The 23,522-nt window shown below is 43.7% G+C and overlaps 1 protein-coding gene across 2 annotated transcripts; it reads right to left on the reverse strand.

Annotated features, from left to right (window-relative positions):
• Positions 1 to 591: 591 nt before the first annotated feature.
• Positions 592 to 22,919, reverse strand: col1a1b (collagen, type I, alpha 1b). Of its 2 annotated transcripts, NM_001124206.1 has the most exon segments (49): positions 1,710 to 1,870; positions 2,279 to 2,521; positions 2,685 to 2,875; positions 3,116 to 3,407; positions 3,517 to 3,624; positions 3,952 to 4,005; positions 4,232 to 4,339; positions 4,457 to 4,510; positions 5,087 to 5,194; positions 5,515 to 5,676; positions 5,850 to 5,957; positions 6,284 to 6,445; positions 6,624 to 6,677; positions 6,841 to 6,894; positions 7,463 to 7,570; positions 7,708 to 7,761; positions 7,915 to 7,968; positions 8,165 to 8,380; positions 8,629 to 8,727; positions 9,057 to 9,101; positions 9,366 to 9,419; positions 9,543 to 9,596; positions 9,786 to 9,839; positions 10,036 to 10,089; positions 10,279 to 10,377; positions 10,609 to 10,662; positions 10,907 to 11,005; positions 11,435 to 11,488; positions 12,222 to 12,329; positions 12,661 to 12,714; positions 13,009 to 13,107; positions 13,313 to 13,357; positions 13,620 to 13,718; positions 14,279 to 14,332; positions 14,457 to 14,501; positions 14,785 to 14,838; positions 15,105 to 15,149; positions 15,268 to 15,321; positions 15,594 to 15,647; positions 15,875 to 15,928; positions 16,296 to 16,349; positions 16,696 to 16,749; positions 17,160 to 17,204; positions 18,059 to 18,130; positions 18,811 to 18,906; positions 19,579 to 19,614; positions 20,040 to 20,065; positions 20,767 to 20,970; positions 22,686 to 22,878. In NM_001124206.1, coding segments are annotated over 49 exon segments (4,377 nt in total). In that variant the 5' UTR covers positions 22,768 to 22,878; the 3' UTR covers positions 1,710 to 1,723.
• Between the last annotated feature and the right edge of the window lie 603 nt (positions 22,920 to 23,522).

Raw genomic sequence — 23,522 nt, forward strand, 5'->3', positions numbered from 1 at the left:
CACTAGGGGTCAGTACAAGGCTACATTGCTAATTATTGGATCCAACAAAACGGTGATAAGGCTCAGAAGCTTCAATCAAAATGTGTGGCTGACTATGCAGATGGTCATGTATATTGTGGTCAACTAATATTTATTATTGCGTAATTCTTGTGTAGCTGCAAATTTGGAGCACTAGAGATGTAATTTTCTTTTCGTTTATTTCAACCAAAACAACTATGCCTAATAGCACGTCACTTTTTTTCCAAATTGCTCCTTACCATCCTGCATCTGTCCCGCAAGTCACACTCAGGGCTCGATGAGGAGGAATGGATAGCCCACCAAGTCAGTTTTGACAACTAGGGCTACAGTTAATTCCTTAATATTATGTTTCCCAAGAAAGGGGTCAACATGGGTTTTTTTTGGAATGATGTGTTTGACAATATGCCTAGAATATCACATTTCCGGATTTTAAGGGAAGGAGATTATTTTACCAACAGCCAAAAATAACCTATATAAAATATTTCATTTGTATAATCAATCAGCCACTGTCACTGGATTGTCGCCTGCTGGTTTGATTTAGGTATGATGTGAAATAAATGGAGGAAACCAAGGTGACATGTCAAACATTGAGTAGACCACTTCACATGCTTTATTCAGTATCCAAATAATTAAAAACATCTTGATTTATTATACATGTACAACATCAGTACAGATTCTCTTTTTTCAAAACCATGGAAGTGTGTCTGCTTCTCAGATTTTTTTTACTCTTTTCTTTTTTTAGAAACTCTATTTTTTCAACAAACAAAACACAAACGAAAGGATGGGGGGGGTTGAGTGGTGCAGTGAAAGGGACAATCGGAAGGGGAAGGCACACATAAAGGGTTGACACTTAAACATCAGGTGGGGGCAGGGGAAATGAAATATAACTAAAAACAAAACCACTTGCTTAAATCTGCACCAGACACCATAGCATGAATTATATCCACAGTAAGTCATATTCCGGAACTGTTAATTAACCAACACTTGACAAAGAAAACAATTGAACTACATTGACAACAAGGAAGACATTGTGTTGATTTGTTAGCACCAAAGATCCGATGGTTGTTAGCTAATTATGACAGGAAAGGAATTCTCTATCAAATACCAATAACTGGACCTCATGTGTTGATATTATAGCACCTTTTGACAGTTGTTTTCTTTCTAATAATACTCCTGTAGCGTAAAATCTGACCTAGAGTTCATGAAACATGTTGGGTAACATGGACTTCTTCTCTGAGGTAGCCATTAAGGTATTTAAAGTGAAGGTGAACTTTCAGATGTTTTTTTGTCATGAATTTAGAACAAGACACTCGATTTTTAAGATGTATTTAATACCAGAAAATGGTACATAGCATTTGATGGTTTCATTGTCCTTCCGCAGTGGTAAAAAAAGTCACCTGTATCTCATTGTGTTTCTCCAGGGGAGATTTTACACTTTACGACTTAAAATCATTTTCTTGTGTCCAGTGGAAACAAAATTTTTTTTTTTAAGTGTCCTTGCTTGTTGTAGGTTTCGGTTGAAGTAGCAGTCCCCTCAAACAAATTATTCAGAATCAAAAACACACAAACGACGTCTTCAGCAGAGTAGTTTCAAACTCGTGGAACTGTTTGGCAACCAAATGAGTTTGTAGGTAATGCATAGAAAATAGAATTAGAGATGCCGGCTAGAAAAAAAACAATTTCATGTCCACATTTCTTTTTTTTTTTATACGAAGCAGACGGGGCCAACTTCGACGCCAAACTCCTGATCAGGTGCACCAACGTCCATAGGAGCGATGTCAATGATGGGCAGGCGAGATGTTTTTGATGTCTTGTAGTCGATGACTGTCTTGCCCCATGTGCCAGTATGTGACTGTGGAATGGAGAGAGAGAGAGGAGGGAGCATGGGTCAGAATCCAAAAACCAGTCTTGGTAAAAAGGGGTTGATAACACACTAACCTCTACATAACCTCTCTTGTATTTAATCACTTCATCTATCTGGAGTTCCTTAATATGCATTTCACACTGTCTAATCTCAAAAGGAAGCCAATACACCACCACCTCATGTGATAGCAGATGAACAAAACAAAAAAGAGAGGCGCGATATAAAGACAACAGAGTAGAAGAGAGAAGAGGAGAGTAGAAGACCGTAGAAGACAGTTAAATACGAGAGTAAAGAGAGAAGAGAATAGCAGCGAGTGGAAGAGCTCAGAAGGGAGTTGAAAGATAACGGAAGAGAGTATAGGACAGTAAAAGTAGACAGTGGTAGTAGGCGTCTAACCGTGCAGCCGTCCTCGCTGACGCTGTATGTGAAGCGGCTGTTGCCCTCGGCTCTGATCTCGATCTCGTTGGCTCCCTGGAGCAGCAGGGCCTTCTTCAGGTTGCCCGTGGCCTCGTCCATGTAGGCAATGCTGTTCTTGCAGTGGTACGTGACGTTCTGGGAGGCTTCGTTGGACATCAGGCGCATGAAGGTCAGCTGGATGTTGACGTCTTCTGGGTTGGATCCCTCGCTACCATACTGGAACTGGAGAGGGAGAGAGGATGGGGGTTAGTATCATGAAGGTAGTGTTGTAGTGAAGGCAGGACACTACACCTCAAGTCCAAGTCAAGTCCCATGTCCCTAGCGATCCAGGTTTGAGTGTAAGACCGAGTCACTTTGTCACCTGGTTACGCTGAATGGTCCATACCTGGAAGCCATTGTCCATAGACTCTGAGAACCAGACGTGCTTCTTCTCCCTGATGTTCTTGCTGGTGTACCAGTTCTTCATGGGGACGGTATCCTGGGATGGATAGACACAGGTCTCTCCGGTTTCCATGTTGCAGTAGACCTGGACAGCATCCAGAGGAGAGCCCTGGTTGGGGTCCACCCAGTACTGGCCTGTGGGTTAAAGAAAGAACAGAAGATAAGCCATCAAGGTGCTTAAGATGAAAATAAAAGTTAAATAAAGTAAAGTTATTCTTTGAGTTTTTTTTGTGTAGGCTGCTAGCTCTTTGATGTTTTGGCTGTTTTGAGTGTCTTATAATTTCAACCAACCAACCAATCAATCACTGATCACAGCATGCCTAGTCCGTGACCAGTGTCTGTCTGGAGGTGGGCTGGACTGAGCCTGGAACTTACCGCTCTTCCACTCGGGGTGGCACATCCTGATGTCACGGCACATGCGGGCGGGGTTCTTCTGGGATCCCTCGGGGCTGCGGATGTTCTCCACCTTCTGGCTGAGGCTCTTCAGGGTGGTGTCCACATCCATGTCACGGCCGTTCATCATGTCAGGCTCGTCAGCGCGGTAGTGGTATCCTCCTCCTCCTCGCATGGGGTCAGGTCCCTTCTCCTGGTTGTAGATCGGTGCGACATGGAAGCCGCCACCAGCGGGACCTGGAGGTCCGGGCAGACCAGGAGAACCAGGAGCACCCTGGGTAGAAAAGAAGAGGATAGGAAGGGGTCAAAACTGGCCTCAAAGGCTGTGTGCTGTGTGCTGTGTGTGCTTGTGGAGGAAAGGAAGAGGTCAGTGTGAGACTTACAGCTGCTCCCATCTCTCCGTTGCGACCACGGGGTCCGGGGGGTCCAATGGGTCCAGGCAGACCGTTCATGCCATCTTTGCCAGTGGAGCCAGAAGAACCATGGGGTCCCTGTAGGACAGAGACAAAACAACAACTCCTTTAGAAGTCATATCCCTTGAAAAGGAAAAGGCACAACACTCGCTCAACATTATTTACTTAAACAACTATTAACAACTTGACATTTCAGCCTTCATCAATTGCCTTCATTTAGAGGTCCTATTCCTTCCATTCCACCGGCAACATCACTTTAATGAAGGAATAGATCGGAAATCCCTGCGTAATCTGATGTGTGTAATCGTGTTGTTATGGTAAAGAACACAACATGACATATGTATATTGTATTATCAGCCTTGATTCATGTTCTACTGGTGGGCTTGAAGTGTGTGTCACACTCACTCGGGGTCCAGAAGGTCCGTTAAGTCCAGCAGGCCCAGACTCGCCAGGGGAACCCTAGAACCAGACACATCACATTAATCACACATTAGATCAGCCATGGTAAAGCCTAGAGAACAACAGATCTTCAACCCAGAGACAATGTGCATGTTTCCTTAATGCCTCAGATAAAAACTACTTTTAAAATGGCAGTACATAAGCATAAAGAGTAGCACCTTACTTTAACATATGATGCATTAGATTAGACAGGAGTTGTATAATATAATAAGCCTGGTATACTCACAGAGGGTCCAGGAAGACCGGGCATGCCGTTTAAACCTCTGTGTCCCTTGTGGCCTCTCTCTCCACCCTCTCCAGCCTCTCCCTTGTCTCCACGAGCACCAGCAGGTCCCTGCAGAGATAGGCCAAGGGGTCAAACAGGTATTCAACACTGACAATAAATATCGGACAGCCTTACAATGCATTAGGTTAAGGTGTATGGATGCCAAAATGCTGACAGAAAACTTACAAGACCACCACGACCACCAGCAGGACCGTTAGGGCCAGCGGGACCAGCAGGACCCTGAGGGAGAGAGAGAGAGAGAGAGAGAGAGAGAGAGAGAGAGAGAGAGAGAGAGAGAATCAAGGATAATGATAAGTGTGTAAAGAATAACTGCATATAATAAAATATATAAATAATACCTGAATGAATGGTGATTCACTAATCTGCTCATATACAGCACATTGATGTATCACAGGGTATGTATCCCAGGGTATGTCAGGGTAACATTGATGTATCACAGGGTATGTATCCCAGGGTGTGTCAGGGTAACATTGATGTATCACAGGGTATGTATCCCAGGGTATGTCAGGGTAACATTGATGTATCACAGGGTATGTATCCCAGGGTATGTCAGGGTAACATTGATGTATCACAGGGTATGTATCCCAGGGTATGTCAGGGTAACATTGATGTATCACAGGGTATGTATTCCCAGGGTATGTCAGGGTAACATTGATGTATCACATGGTATGTATCCCAGGGTATGTCAGGGTAACATTGCGAGCTAGTCCAACAAATGTCCAAAATGAAAAAACAAATTCTAAGGCCTGAATGTTAATATAGTCGACCCCTAAATTGACGAGAAGATGTACTTACAGACTCTCCGCGGCTACCAGTCTTGCCAGAAGCACCAGAGGGACCGGGGGCACCGGGAGGTCCGGGAGCACCAGGGGAACCAGCATTACCATTCTCACCACGGTCACCCTGCAATGAACACACACACACACACAGACAAACACACACGGACAAACACACACACACACACACAGACAAAGAGCCATCAGGGTAATGTCACCAGTGATGGGGACAAGTGTTGGTGGATGAGGTGAGGTTCCTGTTGGTGGATGAGGTGAGTTTCCTCTCTTACATTGTAAAGGTCTTTGAGCATCTTGAAAAGCTCTACTTAAAAATGCAGTAAGTGTATACATTATAAGACAAATAGTCTGTTTATATGTATTATCCAGCAGCAATGTTGTTTATAACAGAGGTTCAGTGTAGCAGGTGGTTTGATAGTGGAAGCTTACCTTGGGGCCGGGGGGTCCATCGCGGCCAGAAACACCATCGTGACCAGTGGAACCCTCACGACCAGCTTCACCGGGAGCACCAGACAAGCCAGGGGGTCCCATGGGGCCAGGGGAGCCACGCTCACCGACGGGGCCGCCAGGTCCCTGCTTACCGGGCTCTCCCTGAGAGAGGACAAGGGACAAGTCAAGGGTTAAGTGTCAAGTGTGAAGGCTTTAGGAGTAGAGACAAAGCTAAGACAAAAGTGCTTTTTTTGTGAGTTAATACTTTTGATAAGAGGTTAAGAGTAATATGGTCAGTGTTTTGGGGGGGGGTTGTTGTTGATGGGAACACTCACAGCTGTTCCTGGTATTCCTGGAGTACCGCTGGGTCCCCTTCCTCCGGGGCCACCCACAATACCACGCTGTCCAGCAATACCTCCGGGTCCGGGGGTTCCTGGGGCTCCCTGGAGAAAAAGATGACAGATTATTCATGAACAAGCCTATATAAAGAGATTCATCAACATGGTTTCAACTTGACTACATACATATGTTACAAATAAAGTAGCATTACAGATTTTAATTTGTATTTTTTTCTGTTTTATAGTTGTTGTTTTTTAACATTCCATCTGGTACGTTACATAGTTTTCATTTTGTTTTGTAATGCTTGAAATATATAATAATTGTTGTTTTGGCCCAATATCCCTTCATCCCTTTAGTATTTAATGTGTTGTTCTGTTTACTACTTTGTTTATAGCTGCTGTTGTTGTTTACATATGTTTACTTGACTTACCATTGGACCATCGTTACCCTTAGCTCCAGAGGCTCCTGAGGGACCTGGGGGTCCGGCGGCTCCAGCCTCACCGGGGCGACCAGCGATACCAGTTTCACCACGTCCACCTCTCTGTCCCTCTTTACCAGCGGGGCCTGGGGGGCCTGCGGATCCGGGGGCTCCCTGAAAACATTTAGGAGGTGAGGCGAGTTTGTTCAGAGCAACACTTTTTAAAATATAAAAGTATGTGAGTTAAAGATGTTTAACTCAAGAAGCCAAACTTGATATGTTTCAGTGTGCATGAATGGGACTGTTTGGTAGATTGTTGAGAAGATGGAGGACCTTGGTTAGGTGAACTTACACTTCCACCAGGAGGACCGACTCTCCCACCAGGACCAGGCATACCAGAAGCACCCTACGGACACGGACACACACACACACGCGCACACACACACATGAGATAACAGAATAGCTTTCACAAAAAAACACATACTTTACAACTATTTGTTTTGTATACATTTTTTTTCAGTTTAAAGCAATTAAAAGTGTTGCTTTGAGGAGAAGTTTGAGGTTCTTACAGGGGGTCCAGGTGCACCACGAGTTCCTTTAGTACCAGAATTACCAGCGGGCCCCTGAGGACACAAACAGCAGGGAGTTAGGCCATAAAGACAATAAATAGAACCTAGGATAATAAATATATGCACTGAACATTACTATATTATTTAGAACAGTGTTGTTGTCTGTGTCGAACTGCTTTGCTTTATCTTGGTCAGGTCGCAGTTGTAAATGAGAACTTGTTCTCAACTAGCCTACCTGGTTAAATAAAGGTGAAATGAAATCAAATAAAAACAAACACAGGACAAACTAACAGTCACATCACCTATTCAGTCCTCAGCACTTTTTCAATCAGTCACTGTATTAAAGTACGTTTCAGGATATATATGTTGTACACAGGTGCCCTGTTAGCTAAAAGTAACTTGTCCTGTATATTTGCAAACTGCTCCTGAATTGGTTGATTCAGGAACAAACAGCAACATGAAAAATGTATTTTTCTATCTATCTTGGAAATTTGAATGCAAATGATAAGTATGCATCAGTTGGACACATTATAAAATGTTCTAGTTGGGGGGGGGGGGGGGGGGGGGGGGGGTCTGGGAGGTCGGGAGTTAAAGCAGATTGGACAGCCTCAGACAGCCATACCTGAGGTCCGGGAGCACCAACAGGTCCACCGGGCCCGGGAGCACCAGCCTCACCCTTGGGGCCGTTGTTACCGGTCTCTCCCTTGTTGCCAGGCTGACCATCAGCACCCTGAAGTGGGAAGAGAGAAGTGGAAAGGACTGGTCAGGTCTGGTCATTACTGGGTTATGGGATTCCACTGGAAACAGAACTGTGACCAGCTTCAGAGTGTTCTGGACTGGACCGGGCTGGGTGATGATGCTACTCACAGGGGGTCCAGCGAATCCAGCAGGTCCAGGGGCACCATGCTCACCACGCTCACCCTGGAGGATTATGGGTGGAAAACACACAGGGTCAGAGGTTGGGAATGAAAAGCTTATACAGTGTGATAAAGAGAAATGGCGTGCCATCACTCGGCGTACTACACCACCGTCATAAGCAGGTGAAGATGTAGTATGTCATTGGAAGATACTCACAGGGGAACCGCGACCTCCAGTGGGGCCAGGGGGGCCACCGAGACCACCCTCACCCTAAACACAGAGAGCGAAAGAGAGGGAGAGTGGCAATCAGATGAGAATCATATATTTGCCTCAATTGAATACTTAATACTTTAAAAAAGAACGTTATACATCAAGGCTGTAGCTACACTATAGTTTTTCAACAAATGATATTGCACTGTTTACTAAGTAATACAACCGTTTCATCCAAACAGCATTTTGCTCTTACCTTCTCTCCATGAGCACCAGTGGGTCCAGGGGGTCCGATGGGTCCAGTCATACCACGCATGCCGTCTTTTCCAGGGCCACCGTCGGCTCCCTTGGGGCCACCATCACCTCGTTCTCCCTTGGCACCAGAGTTGCCGCCTGAGCCGCGCTCTCCGGGCATTCCCTGCAGACCTGGGGCTCCCATACCGCCAGGGGCACCAGCAGCACCACTCTCACCCTGAACAAATATGGTAGACAGAGACACATACATTAAAACTCCTTTCACATTATGGCCAAATAACATATCAACAAAAATGTTACATCCAGAAAAATATTTGCTGTGGTGCAAAAATAAATAAGAAAATGACTAATGATATGGTTGTATGGGGCCTAATGTAATTCTCAGTCCTTGGATCAACATAAGGACCAAGTGAATTATTTAATCAATGACGTCATCTGTATCTGTGCTCTCCAGTGTTCTCTTACCCTAGCTCCATCGTTACCGGGAGAACCATTGGCTCCACGGGGTCCAGCGGGGCCAGCAGATCCGATGCCACCACGCTCACCTGGGAAACCTCTGTCACCCTGAGGAGGAGAGCGTAGGAGAAGAGGTGGAAAAGAGGGGTGGAGAGGAGAAGACGGGGGGGAAGAGGAGGAGAAGGTTGGAGGAGAGGAGAAGACGGGGGAGAAGAGAAGACGGGGGGAGAAAATGGGAGGAGAGGAGAAGACGGGGGGAGAAGATGGGAGGAGAGGAGAAGACGGGGGGAGAAGAGGAGGAGAAGATGGGAGGGGAGGAGAAGACCGTGAACATCATGTTTAGTAATGGAACAGCTACTGAAGAGGGAAGCTTAGACAGATGGCAGCTTCTGGGGGTTCAGATCCTATTCAGAGCTGCAGTAAGGTACTGTACTTACTCTGGATCCACTGGGGCCAGGACCTCCAACCTCACCGGGCCCACCCTGTGGAGCGACAGGGGAGAGAGGATCAGTCAATCAACCAATCAATCAATCAATCAAATGTATTTATAGCCCTTTTTATAGCAACATTAGCCACATAATGACATTTATTGCTAGATAGCGGCTGATTAGACTTCAACAACTGCATTTGGGTAAAAAACTTTCTTTCCAGCAGTATATAAGATATACTTTTCCAATTTCAATTCAAAATGTCATGGAATTACATCTAGAACCTATAGGACCTCTGTGATGGAGGGTACTATTTACCTGCTCACCAGCCTTGCCAGGCTCACCAGTAGCTCCCTGAGTTCCAGGCAGACCCTATAGGGAAGATGGGAGAGGTGTGGTTGAGATTTCAGGTCAACATGTAACATTATTGGTTGAAAATGTGAATATGGAGACAAGTAATGATTGTGGAGGTTAGGTTTGTGATTGGTAACTTACTTGGAATCCATTAGGCCCGGCGGGGCCGCCCTCTCCTTTCTCTCCTTGAGAACCCTGGAACACAAGGGGGGAACTATATCAGCGCGCAGTTTAAGTATGGTGTCTGGGTGGCTCATGAATGAATTCATACAAAGGTGTCTCAATGTGTTAAGAGACAATCCAATATTGAAGGAGACAATGTACTGGAGATGTGTGTGGCTAAATGTACCATTCATTCTAAGAAAGATATTTGTGAATACGTACAGCAGGCCCTTGGGGTCCAGGAGCACCAGAGTCACCATCTTTACCAGGAGCACCCTAGACAGAAACAAGATGGCGTCTGTTACAAACCGAAGAAAACACACAAATGGCCTATAGACAAAGGGCCCTATTCTGACTTGATATAAGTTGGCTTAACATGGACTTCAGTCCAAAATTGGGCCCATATCGCATAAAGGACACAGTATGAAGGATCGATCCTATCTGTTTCAGGTATAAGTATAGCTTTACTTACAAGACCACCAACAGCTCCAGCTTCACCTCTCTCACCGGGCTTGCCATTGTCACCCTATACGGAAGAGACAGACAACATTTATATTTTATACAGTGTGTCAGAAAACACACGACCCCTAACATTCATTTAGATTTGTTCAGTATATGAAATAGTATGGTGAAAATAATTAGTCAGTAACAACTATTTAGGAGGGAAATTAATGTCAATTTGTTTGTATGTTTGTTAGCTTGTTTGTTTACTCACACCAGGTCCTTTGGGTCCGGGGAATCCCATGACTCCAGGCTGACCTCTGGCTCCTGAGGAGCCTGGGGGTCCGGAGCGACCGTCGTTTCCAGTGACACCCTACAGGACATCAGGAGAAGAGAAGGATCACACAGGTTATGAAAGGGTTTGGTGCCTTCCAGATTGAACAAATGACATGACTACCACATGATCCACTGTCGTTGCATCACGACTAAGAGACGTGTCCTCTCGATAATGTCCTCTTGCCAATATAGTTTATTATATATCATGGTAATAATATAGTAATTAGGTATGCATTGCGTTTGCAGTGAATAGGTCAGTAGTACTTACAGCAGGGCCAACTTTCCCATCGGGTCCGGGGCTACCAGGGCTACCAGTCATACCCTGCAGCAGGCAGGGAGAGAAGAAAACACATTAGATGACATTCTACCTGAGAATACAGGTTACAATACTCAAAGACTACAAGTCTGCACAAAATCTATGTGAATGATATATCATGTCCTAAACTGTGCATGCTCTTACAGTAAAGTTAAAGGTCACATGGTGAATTGATGGTCGTTTTTTTTATTTATTTTTTTAACAATGAGAAAGAGAGAAATAGAGAGAGATGTGGACAGGTACCACTCACCTTGGATCCGGGCATGCCAGGCTCGCCAGGACGACCAGCCTCACCAGTGGCACCTTGGGCTCCCATTGGTCCATTGGCTCCACGCTCACCAGGGCCACCCTATCACATAGGAAGATCAATTGGTGATGTCTGCGCCATGTTTTGATAGGTAAGCATTACAGTAAGCTCCAGCGCTCAGAGGTGAAATAGTGCTATATGAGGGTAACCATAAGGACACACACAGACAGCATATTTAAGGATCATGTGCTGAATAAAATGTGTTTCTAGGTTCAATGCAATGTTCTGCTACGATGCTTACAGTACTCCTTCATGTCATGTATGACCAAACATGGCGCTTCACTCCACACACCAGGTGTCATGTTTCTTAGACTATGGCTTTATAGTTGAGGGTTTATTAACTATTAAAATAAAATCAAAGTGTATTGGTCGTATACACACTGTACACATATTATTATATCATTATTATTATTATTATTATATCATTATTATTATTATTATTATTATTATTATATCTGACTATTGACTCACCTTGCCACCGGCAGCTCCATCAGAGCCGGGGAAACCACGCATACCAGGCATTCCCTGTTGGAAGAAACAGGATCAAAATTACACATGGGACCATAGCACAGGCACATCATGTCACAAAGTCAGGGCTTGACTGACAAACACTGAGAGGCCAACGTATTCTACAGTATGCAGATGGTTGTGGGCCTAAGTAGTATAGACTGGTGGCTGAGGCTCTAAGTAGTATAGACTGGTGGCTGAGGCTCTAAGTAGTATAGACTGGTGGCTGAGGCTCTAAGTAGTATAGACTGGTGGCTGAGGCTCTAAGTAGTATAGACTGGTGGCTGAGGCTCTAAGTAGTATAGACTGGTGGATGAGGCTCTAAGTAGTATAGACTGGTGGATGAGGCTCTAAGTAGTATAGACTGGTGGATGAGGCTCTAAGTAGTATAGACTGGTGGCTGAGGCTCTAAGTAGTATAGACTGGTGGATGAGGCTCTAAGTAGTATAGACTGGTGGCTGAGGCTCTAAGTAGTATAGACTGGTGGCTGAGGCTCTAAGTAGTATAGACTGGTGGCTGAGGCTCTAAGTAGTATAGACTGGTGGCTGAGGCTCTGATGGTTGGTTTATGGTTTTTCATATTCTAAAATAAATAAACATATTTACTGTAATCATATGGAGAAAACAAAACGCCAACACTTTAAAATGAATCTGTCTATGTAGAGACACATTTGTTATGAGGAGAGGCACTTCAGGGAAGGGTTATCTGACATAGGAGAAGGGGGCTGAGGAGTCAGAGGTAGGGAACGTACACGCTCTCCAGGGGGTCCAACACCACCAGCTCCACCGGGCTCACCACGGGCACCTCTCTTTCCCTCCTCGCCAGAGGGTCCAGGGGGTCCACCGGGACCAGCGGAACCCTGGTTGGAGAAAGAGGTGGAAAGGAGGGGTCAGACATGAGACCAAACCCATAGTACAGTAAACTCACCAGTCTAACAACAGCTTCAGAAGAAACAGGTTATACACCTGGGTTAGACACCTATGGCCCAGACACAGATTGATCATAGTCCTGAACAAAAAGCTGCATTCATTGGGATTTTCCAGTGAAGATGCTTGTTGGTCCAGAACTGGGCTTGTTTAATCTTTGTCCCGGATACAGGCTCTAAATGTTTTCAGACATGGTAAGCTAAATACAGTGTGCAAGATTGTGTTTCCATAGGTGATATATCATAGAGTTCATTGCAAACTTACAGGCTCTCCCTTTACACCGGGCTCTCCCTTGGGGCCTTGGGCTCCGTGCTCACCCTGTAAGGGAAAACAAACAAACAAATCACATCAGGTAACACACCACTACTTCCTGGTCAATATTACACATCACAAAATGGAGTGAAGTGCTACAAAAGTTATACCCCATAGAGAGGCATTAAATTACTGTGTTCTATTGAATTTTGTGTTGTACCAATTTACAAAACAATACTCGCCATGACTGCTTGTTCAAAATAGCACAAGCACATCACAAAATAATGCAGCACAGCGAGCGTATACATTAAATGCTATTTGACCAATTTACAAAATAGTGATGGTAACAGTGGTACTCACATGGTTACCCTTGGGGCCGGGTCCACCACCAGATCCAGGGGGTCCAGCGGGGCCACGAGTTCCTGGGAAACCAGGAGCACCAGAGATACCAGCAGCACCCTTTGGGACAGACAAGAGGAGACAAACGTTAGTGTACCAGTACCCGTATGGACATACTATACTGTTAGTCGTTTTGCATAGAAGCGTCTGCTAAATGGCATATATTATCATTTCCATATGAAGTATTACCCGTATTAATTTGAACATAATCTATCATAGATCATCTGAACAATCAGTTTGATGTATCCACATGGCTCATACTTACAGTGGAACCCTTGCCTCCTGCTTGGCCATCACCTCCAGGGGCACCCTGTTTGGTTAGAGGAGAAGAGAGGAAAAGAGAGGAAGAGAGAGGGGAAGAGGTTGGGGGGACATTATATTACAGTAAACTTCAGGGGTCAGAGGTTAGATGGTGCACTATGAGGGAAACCATAAGAATATACACACATACATACATATATATATATATATAAGGATAAGAATATACAGTATGTATGATAAGGACATATAAGCCTTAACAACCCGGACAAATAATCATATAAGCAAGCATATGCATGCACAACAGTACTCACAGAGGGTCCAGCAGCACCAGCGGGTCCGGGGTTACCGGGCTCTCCACGAGATCCTTGGGGTCCGTCTGAGCCACGTCCTCCTTGAGGACCAGTCTCTCCCTAAGGGGGGCAGCAGAGAGGGAATTAGGAGGATACTGGATATTTAGTCTTCGTGACGGATGTTATAGTTGTGTGTGTGTAGGGGGACGGAGACAGGGGGGGTTGTGTGTGTGTGTGTGTGTGTGTGTGTGTGTGTGTGTGTGTGTGGGTGGGTGTGTGTGTGCATAGGAATGTAGGAAGATAATTAATAATTTGTTGTTTTTATGTCATTCATATTCTGTACGACTTCATCTTCTGACTCCTCTCATTGTTTCCTCTCTAATAGAGCTCTGTACTGACGAGGTGTACATATGCCATCTGGTGGCCACTGCCTATATCAGATCAGGTTCTCAATCTGGGTTCTAATTCTCTACCCTTCTGCCCTAAGAGTGTACTTGTTCACTTTAAATCATGGATTTGAGAGGAAAAGGCTGGTGTAAGAAATGTGGGTGAAACTGCCTCTATCCAGTGCTTTCAAATGCATGTTGAGGATTGGTACAAGGGCACACTTTGGGAGAATTGGGATGCAACAAGAGGATTAGGGTTAGCGTTAGCGGGTTGGGGTGGGGGGTATGACATACTTTAGCTCCAGCACCTCCGGGGAATCCAGGGGCACCAGATGGGCCAGTGGGTCCCTGAAAAGATCAAATAAACACTTGTTAAATTCGCATAGTCAGGACCAACACATGACACTGAATGGTGTACCCTGAATTGCTTTGACAGGTTGATAGGTTAGTCACCAGTAATAAAGATACTTACATTAGATCCAGCAGGACCAGAGTTACCATCGTTACCACGAGCACCCTAGAGGAAGAAGCGGGGGAAATTATTATCAATTCTATTTATTTCTGGTTCTGATAAGAACAATTTATGAAAGCATATTGGCCAGGTGAACAAGTGTAAGCATACTGCACATTAAAGAAAGGAGTTGATATTTAGGGGTATTGCAGCAATACATCAACATGACATCAAGTCTCAGACTTTTCTGTGTCATTGGAGATAGTGTCTAAGGTTTTTCTGCGATTCATGTTGTGATCAAACAATCTATCAATCAAATGAAGTGAGGGCAGTGCAGTGTGGTACTTACAGAAGAGCCAGCGGGTCCAGGGCGACCTCTCTCACCAGGAAGACCACGTGCACCCTGGGGAGACGGGAAGGGTGAGGCAGAGGGAGTTCAGTAATGCTAGATATTACAGTAATGACCAAACTATGTCAGCGGCTGGCTACTTTCACTGGGCCATAATGTTTTGTTTAAAAAACTGACATTATTTAGTCTTTGCTACTCCTGGAAAGCAGGTTGATATCTTTAAAGTTCCTGAGAGTTAATGGGCTCTGATGTGTTTATTGAGACGAGAGCTTTACTTAAATTAAATCAAAGTGTATTTGTCATATAAACGGGATACTCACCATAGCACCGGGGTTGCCACTGGATCCAGGGGAACCACCCTCTCCCTGTGGTCGGAGGGATAAAGAGAAAAATAGGAAGAAAACACCAGGGAACAGATGAGTTCTCCACAACAGGTAATGATAGACTCACATGGTGATAGATATCATTAGATAGACTTCTAACCTTAGGGCCAGCTGGGCCACCGTCTCCCTTGGCGCCATCCATACCGTTGAAACCCTGAGGAGGAAATCAAAGAGCATTTGTTAGGTTAGATGTTATTCTGTATGGTTAGGAGTGTAATGTAGGAAAGTTGTAGTGTCATGGCCATCATATCATCGTGGGAGTAGAGTGAAGTTGCCCTTAGTAGCTTTCCTTGGGTCAGTTATTCATTTCCCCTGCTAATGGTTAGGGAAAGGATTTGGGGAGGGAAAGCTGATCCTAGATCTGTACCTAGGAAAAACTTCACCCTGGAGAATCCTCATGTCCCTCCTCCTCCTTATATTACTCACTCTGTGTCCCTTGATGCCGGGGAGCCCAGGAGTTCCGGGGGTTCCACGCCCACCCTGTAGGATAGGAGAAGAAGAAATGTTGTGGACTCGTCTTCATAAGAGACATAAAGAAAATAGTGTTGCCTTTTCAGTGTTGAAGCTAAAATGTATTTTTATTGGTCTATTAGAATGGTTCTCATCAAACACACAAATCTGCCCTGTAGGTCCTTTACTGATATGAACCAAGTCTGTTTTCACAGGAGCTACTGACCCTTGACCTATAGGGTTAAAGGGCTACTCACCTGAGGGCCAGCGGAGCCACGCTCACCGGGGCGACCAGACCTGCCAGGCTCACCCTTTAGAGTAGAGAGGAGGGATGGAGACAGAGGTTAATGGACAGACACAGAGACAGAGAGGTCCTCTCACTGTGAATAATTCTGCCGCTAATACAAACAGTGATAATAATGTGGAATAAAAAACTGTATAAAAAATGGATGATACAATTACTATGATTATATTATATATATTAAAATGTATGTAATGATAACATGTCAATACAATTTACATTGGGGAAAATATTGTGGTGTAAGTTGCAAAGGGGGAAAACTAGACAAGTCTATGTTGAGTTCTGTTTTTACAAATGAACATGGCTTTCGAGCTACAGATCTAACAAATGGAATGAAATAGAATGAAAATTGAGATAGTGCAAAAAATATGACGTACATTATCTCCGTTCTTGCCCTGGGGGCCCATTGCACCACGTTCACCCATGGGACCCTACAAGGAACAAACAAAGATGAGTAGATGTGTGCGTGTGTCCTTTCAAAATTGATGATATTGTGTGTCGATGTTGGTTCGCAAAGGTTGCTAGTGCATGAGTATAGTTACTATAACTGCTGTACATCACACATGTCAGGGCTCAGTGAAATATAAAGTAAACACAATTGGATGAAGTGTGTGTGTCTGTGTGTGTGTTTGTGGGGGGGGGGGGGGGGGGGGGCTTTTTGGGGGGTATGGAGGGGCTGCTACTACAACTATTGGTCATGGTCAGGAAGTGGTGCTTTCAGAATATGTGTCAGTTGATATTTAAATCAACAGGAAGTTCTCATTTTTGGATACTCACAGAACCGCCAGGCTCACCGGGCTCGCCAGGGGGACCATGGTGACCGGGGGGACCCTGGTGGAGGACAGGAACACAGATCCAACCATGTGACACAGGTTATATACACTACTGTTATTAGAAATGCGGCCCAGTTTTCCTGGCCTAAAAACATGCTCAATGAAGAATCTCCATTGAATTATCTTTTTAGTTCAGGATCAAGGTTAATCTGTCTGGGAAACCGGCCCTATAAGAAGTATTGTTATAAGATATATATTACTTAAGTCAAATATAAATATACTACACTGTATACTGTATAAATGTATGTACAACAAATGTTATAACTGGAATGATTTTCACACCTATATATCACACCTGGTATAACAAAAAGAGATTCAAATAAATGTTTTGTTATTTGTCTCATAAAACATGAGATGAGTGAGGTTGTTGTTGTTGAAAATGAAAAGAAATAATGAAAGGATACTTACGGTGTTGCCTGGTGGGCCAGCAAGACCACGGGGCCCCATAGGGCCCTGATGGAAAACACAACAACCAATTAGTCAATTAATAAATGACACCATTGGTAGCAGTACATTACCTCCCTTGATTGAGATGAATATGTGAGGTATTGTAATCTAAAGCATAAAATACATAGCTGATCATTGTGAGCAATCACTACCAGAGGACTGATGCAAACCTAAAAGTGTTGTACTGTACTGTACAGCTTAGTGTAAACTACACTGCATTGGCAAATCGTCACCTAACCATGACAGGATCCATGATCTTCAAAACAGCAATACCATGTAGCTAGAGTTGATGTGTGCGCCCCCGCGGAAATTCAAATGAATTTGAATTCAACTCAAATCTTGGTAGTGTTCAGACCTGCCTAATTCTCACTTGAAACATAGTTTTTGTGTCTACTAGGCTAAATTACACATTCTATTAACATCTGACTCCAGAGTGATATGTTCTTGCAATTTGTAGTCTATGTCATTTCAGATTTAGAAATTATATTTTTTCACAAAGTAGTTTGGATGTAGTGAACTACTTTTTCAAAGTAACTATAGAGCTAAATATTTTATATGGGTATCTATAGTGTAGCGTAACTTCTTCCATTGTGAAGTAATTGGTAGCTTAAACTATATATCTTAAACACTGCTCTGAAGACTGCTTTTGTAGAGGCTTGGTATAGACCACATACATAATGGTTGTGCATTTCTGAATCCAGACAACAGAAATGTTGTCATCTAGTATGTGCTGCATACAGTTCACAATGGTGCTTGATACTGCCTGAGACCAGACCTCTTAGCTCAATTTAGCCTGCAAATGTGGCTCCACTTTGATCACTAAAACAGCACAGAGGAAGACAAGATGAGGACATTCATACCATCTGTCCCATTTGGGCCTGGCCACCGCTGGATTTCTGGTCATAACCATGGTGCATCTGAGGAGAGAAGACCTGCAGGAAAGGAAATAAATAATCAATTGTTTTCTCATTTCTTTAAGTTGTGGATGTTTCTTAAAGCATACAGCATAGAGGTGACAAAACGGCTGGTTACAACTGTTCATAACTGGTTACAACTGTTTATAAAATTGTCTGTAACTCAGTCATAGGTTGAGTCCTGGATGGCACCCTATTCCCTATATTGTGCACTACTTTTGACCAGCGCCCTACTGACCCTGGTCAAATGTAGTGCATTATATAGGGAATAGGGTTCCATTTGGGATGCAACCTTAGTCAGAAGAGGGAAATAGCAGCTTGATACATGAAACAATGAATCATACAATGTGGCTAGTCACTACTATCATCACCATCAAGAAGGAGGAATAGTCTCCCTCTACTACCAACTGTCTCAACAATCATAACAGTTTATTGTGTGCCTCTGTATTCTGTCTCTAGTCTAACTCCTCTCCTCCACAAACCAGATTTAGAGGCTAGGGAGCTGTCCACACACCGCTGGTGCTGAAAGGAGCAGGGAGATACACTCACTACTCTCTAACTTAGATATCTATTAATAATTCCTCTCAGGCATACCAAACACCATGGATATTGATAACTCTGGTACTAGACTGGTAGTGACTGGTAAATACCCACAGGAAATAGCCTTTGGATATGATTTTGTCATGGCGGTAACTTACTCCGCCGCCAAGGCCAGGAGGTCCAGGGGGGCCTGGGGGGCCGGGCAGGCCAGGCTGGCCATCCACGCCATCGTTACCTGGAACACCCTCAGGACCCTGGAGAGATGGACAGACAGACAGATACATAGGTTCTTAGTAAAAAAGACAGAGAGATGGATAAGCATCCCATGAATAGCAGTTCTGGCTCTGCTGTTTTCCCCACAAAACAGAAATCTCAAATTATTGAATCTGGGGCTCCATGTGCTAGAAAGCTACATCTGGATTTTACCACCCACAGGAGCACTTGACCTGTGATGCAAAGGTCAAAGTTCCACCAAAGGTTGATAGGTCAATAGGTCAAATCCTTGAAAAATGCATACCAGTCTCTAGAAACGAATGTCAATCATTACTTTGAAAGATTGGAATAAGTTAAGTAGTTAAAATGACATAGTATTAACTATACTGCAAAATAGCTTTTCTGTGCTGAGGTGCTTAAATCTGTACTGAACAGAAACAGCAGATAAGTCAAAGCCTTTGCCTAAACCCCAGCTCCTCCCCTTCTGAAATACCCACCCATGTTTACAATCTTTTACAATTCAAATCTCAACCTCAACCTTAAGCACCACTTCCACAAAGCCATGCTTCATCCAAAGAATCAGTGACACTAATGCACTAGTGATTTCCCCCCTATGTCTTTCATGGAAAAACTGTACCTTTAGTAAATATATATATATATGTATGTTTGTAGGATTTCATTTTATTTCTGAAAATAAACCGTTTAAAACTTACATCGTCACCCTTGGGGCCATCACCTCCCTGTGGTCCCTGTGGATGTACAACAAGAGGAAGAGAATCAGGTGTGCTGCAGTGCTTGTTTCACTGCACGACACTTCGATGAGAGCGGTGTAAGCCTACTGGGCTATGAACTACTAGAGTCAGTACACATGTAGAGTAGGCCTAGCATAAATGAAGGCATTGAACCTTTGGTGGAGGATTACATGGTAGGCCTACAGCACAGTTGAAAGGTATCACAGTTTGAATAAATATGAACCATAATGAACATATGGGCTTATTTATGAGGCCTGTAAGAAGGCCAGAGTTCAATCATTATTCAATAATGTTAACACATTGATCATTTGATTTTTCACTGACATAATAACGCAATAATACATGTGTTATAACACATATAAAACATGACATAATAACATAATTAACACAATCAATACTAGCTGTAAAATGTGCATAAATACCTGAGGACCTTCTGGTAACTGGGGATCTATGAAATCAATTAAGAGGAAGAGGTCATATTATTATTACCCCTTATTAACTCATATCACCCATGAACTTTGTAGTAAAAAACATATCCTGTAAAACAATGATTCTCAATGTACAATAATACCCTGTTGACAATTAATGTATGGCTGGATCCCATATAGCAGGGTGTGAAGGCATTACAGGCCTAATGCTGATTAGGCCTATATACCTGCCTTGGGGCGGCAGGTAGCCTAGTGGTAAGAGCGTTGGGCCAGTAACTGAAAGATTGGTGGATTGAATCCCGGAGCAAAATCTGTCGTTCTGCCCCTGAACAAGGCAGTTAACCCACTGTTCCCGGGTAGGCTGTCATTGTAAATAAGAATTTGTTCTTAACTGACTTGCCTAGTGAAGATGTGAGTGTAAAATGTATCTGCACATCCACATCTCCAGCATTGAACAGGGTTAATCCATTCATAAAGAAGGTGTGGGGGAAAGAAAAGCAATAGTAATATCCGATGTGATTTTTTTTTGCTGCTTATCCTCAATGAGGTATCCACAGTCCATTCTAAGTAATGGCCAGCGTGTAAGGCTGTGTAAGGCCCGACCGGTTCCCTTTGTCCCCCTCTGTCTATAACTGGAAACGTTGCAGCCTATTGGTGCCACTGGGGGCGCCAGAACGCTACCAAAAGGCACAGGTGTAAGTGGTCATCAAAGGTAGGCTACCCTCGCTCTCGGAGTCATCGGGGCAGATAGGACAGCATTCGCCGTCGGGGATGATAGGGTCGGCGCAGTCGGTTGTGTCCTCGCAAATCACTTCGTCGCACATAACGGTTCCGCTGTCGCAGACGCAGATCTGGCAGGGTTCTGGTTTCCATACATCCTTATCGTTGTACTGTTGGCCGTCCAACGAGCAGCTGCCGAATCCGCCTGCGAAGATGGAGAGTTTTGGAAACGTAAGGTAAGTCACATGGCAATTGAATAGACCTATCAGAAGTGAGCATTTCAAAAGCAAACGCTTGCTGCAATTATACTGTCTGAATGTCTGATAAAATGGGATACATTATTTAATCAGAACAAACTGTTTAAGCATACTTCTTCTAATGTGTAGGTTAGACCCAAATCTAGTTGAATAGGAATGACACAATGCACGACAAATTCGAAAATAGCAACCAGTCATGGCTGTGAAACTCGAGTCCTGCCACAGGTAGTCATAATGTAGTATCCTAGGAGACCACTCCCATTGAATGACATAGGCATAAGATTAGCAAGGCCTATACCTACCAACATCCCAGGCTCATGGCCCAACTAGAGAATATTTTTGATATATCATAGATTTAGAGAATTTTTAAGAGAAAGTAGCCTACAGAGACAGGGTTCTCTCTTCATTGTTTTCCAAACTATAGACATAAATGATCTGAATGTCCTATTGTGTTGCACTGGTTGTTGCCTTTGCAGTAGACCAGTATTGGTCAAAGGCCATGGGGATGTCTAATGGAGTTGTGACGTGGTTGGTGAAAATGCAAAACATAAAAAAGTTTCCAAATGACATGAAACTCTTCGTGTCATGCATAATGTGTAATGACATTTACCCAGGCCTATGTTTGAACTTTGAACTACAAGCGAAAGTATATGAAGTAGGCCAAGGCCTATAGCCAAAATCAGACAGGCCGGTATATCCTACATGTAGCCAAGCAAGGCACACAGGCGAGGGTTCGTGTGGTGATTTGGGCAGTCGGCCCAGGCTTGTTTTGTCATTCTGGTGATGAAGCCAACATTTCCAATATCTGCCACAGAGCTGCGCTCCAAGCCTGTACAATGACATTATAATCCACCGAGCCACACCCCCCTAGCTATACCCACCCAATCTGATAAATTGATGTCTAGACAATTCCTGAAGACGTCATAGTACAACTATTTTCACTTAATTAGCCTCCCTGGTTTAAAGTTATTATAAATCAAGCAATGGAAAGTTCTTATTGCAGATGCCATGAAGTGTATTAAATAGGCTACACATTTCCATGTATACTAGTAGGCTAATGGGGAATATGGCTTTCCTATCGCCTAATCTTTCAGGAGTTTGTTTCAGTCCAGGCACAATTCGTTGTTGCCATTGTACATAATATAATTCCTCGATTTTGGTGATAGGCGTCAATGCCAATAATATTTTATTATTTTTCTGAAAAACATTTCCCTATTTCTTATTTGTATTTAACATAAGTAATATAATTGTTTCAAGTGGTTTGTAGATTTGTATTTTATTCCAATTCCATTTTAACATCATGTCATCATTGCGCATCCAAGTTTTTGCAACAGCTAGAATTTCCCTAGCCGGAGGACATGAAATAGCGCGTGAAAAACGAGCGCATGGGGCTCACTGAACATGTGTCTGCACGCCAGAGAACCAGCAGCCATGAAAGCAAAAAAATATACAATCCTTGTTCAATGCATTGAGCTTCGGAGCTCCGAAAGCAATGATATAACCCCTTTGATTATATTTGCTGACAATATAACGTCAGGTTAGGACAGGGTAGGTAAGCGTTATTTACATCATCCCAAACATAATAGAACGGTCCCTTTACGCGCTATCCATTGTTCTTGCGAGCGTCCCTGTGTCCCATAATCTCATATAAAGTGATACTTACTATCGTCCTCTCCTTGACCTCTTGCCAATAGCACTGCTGCGCTGAGCAGCAGCGCTAACCGAATATCCACAAAGCTGAACATGTCTAAATATTAGACATGTAGACTCTTTGAGGCAAGGGGAATCCTGTTTTAACTCCTCAGACTCCAACCATAAAAAGCAGGGTCCGGCACTTTGTTACTCCAATCCAGACCCTGACAGAACCTCCCTACTGCCTAAACAAATGAGTGAACTGGGTTTTTATATGCCAAACTTTTGGGGAGGTCCTGGGCGCAGAAGATAACTTGTACAAGTGAAAGGAGTCCCTCCTTCACAAGGGGGGAGGAGGGTGTCAAACAAGTTCACATTTTGGTTAAAACGTGGACATTCAAACACCGGTGCGGTTTTTTCCTTTTTCATCTTCAAACGGTTACCCGACCCGGTGGATGGTCTTTGTACTGACCACTTTTGTTCAACTTGAGGCAAGGTGTGGAGAACACTCCATCGTTTTGATCGACACTTTGGAATCTGTTTTCTCTTAGCCAAAACAGAAGGCTATATTCCCTGCTGTATATCTGCAGTGTTGGGGAAGTTGCTCTTCAAATATACTTTACCAAGCTAACAATTACTTTACAATGGAAGGAGTTCAGCTAAACTTAATGAATAAAATATCATTTACTTAACTAAAGTTAGTTTGGGAAAGTAGTTCACTACATCTAAACTACTTTGTAATATATTATCATATCTACATCTGAAATGTCATAGACTACCAAATTGCAAGAACATATCACTCTGGAGTCAGATGTTAACAGAATGTGTAATTTAGCCTAGTAGACACAAAAACTATGTTTCAAGTGAG

Source organism: Oncorhynchus mykiss, chromosome 20 (genome assembly GCF_013265735.2).
Source record: "Oncorhynchus mykiss isolate Arlee chromosome 20, USDA_OmykA_1.1, whole genome shotgun sequence".
NCBI classification, from domain to species: Eukaryota; Metazoa; Chordata; class Actinopteri; order Salmoniformes; family Salmonidae; genus Oncorhynchus; species Oncorhynchus mykiss.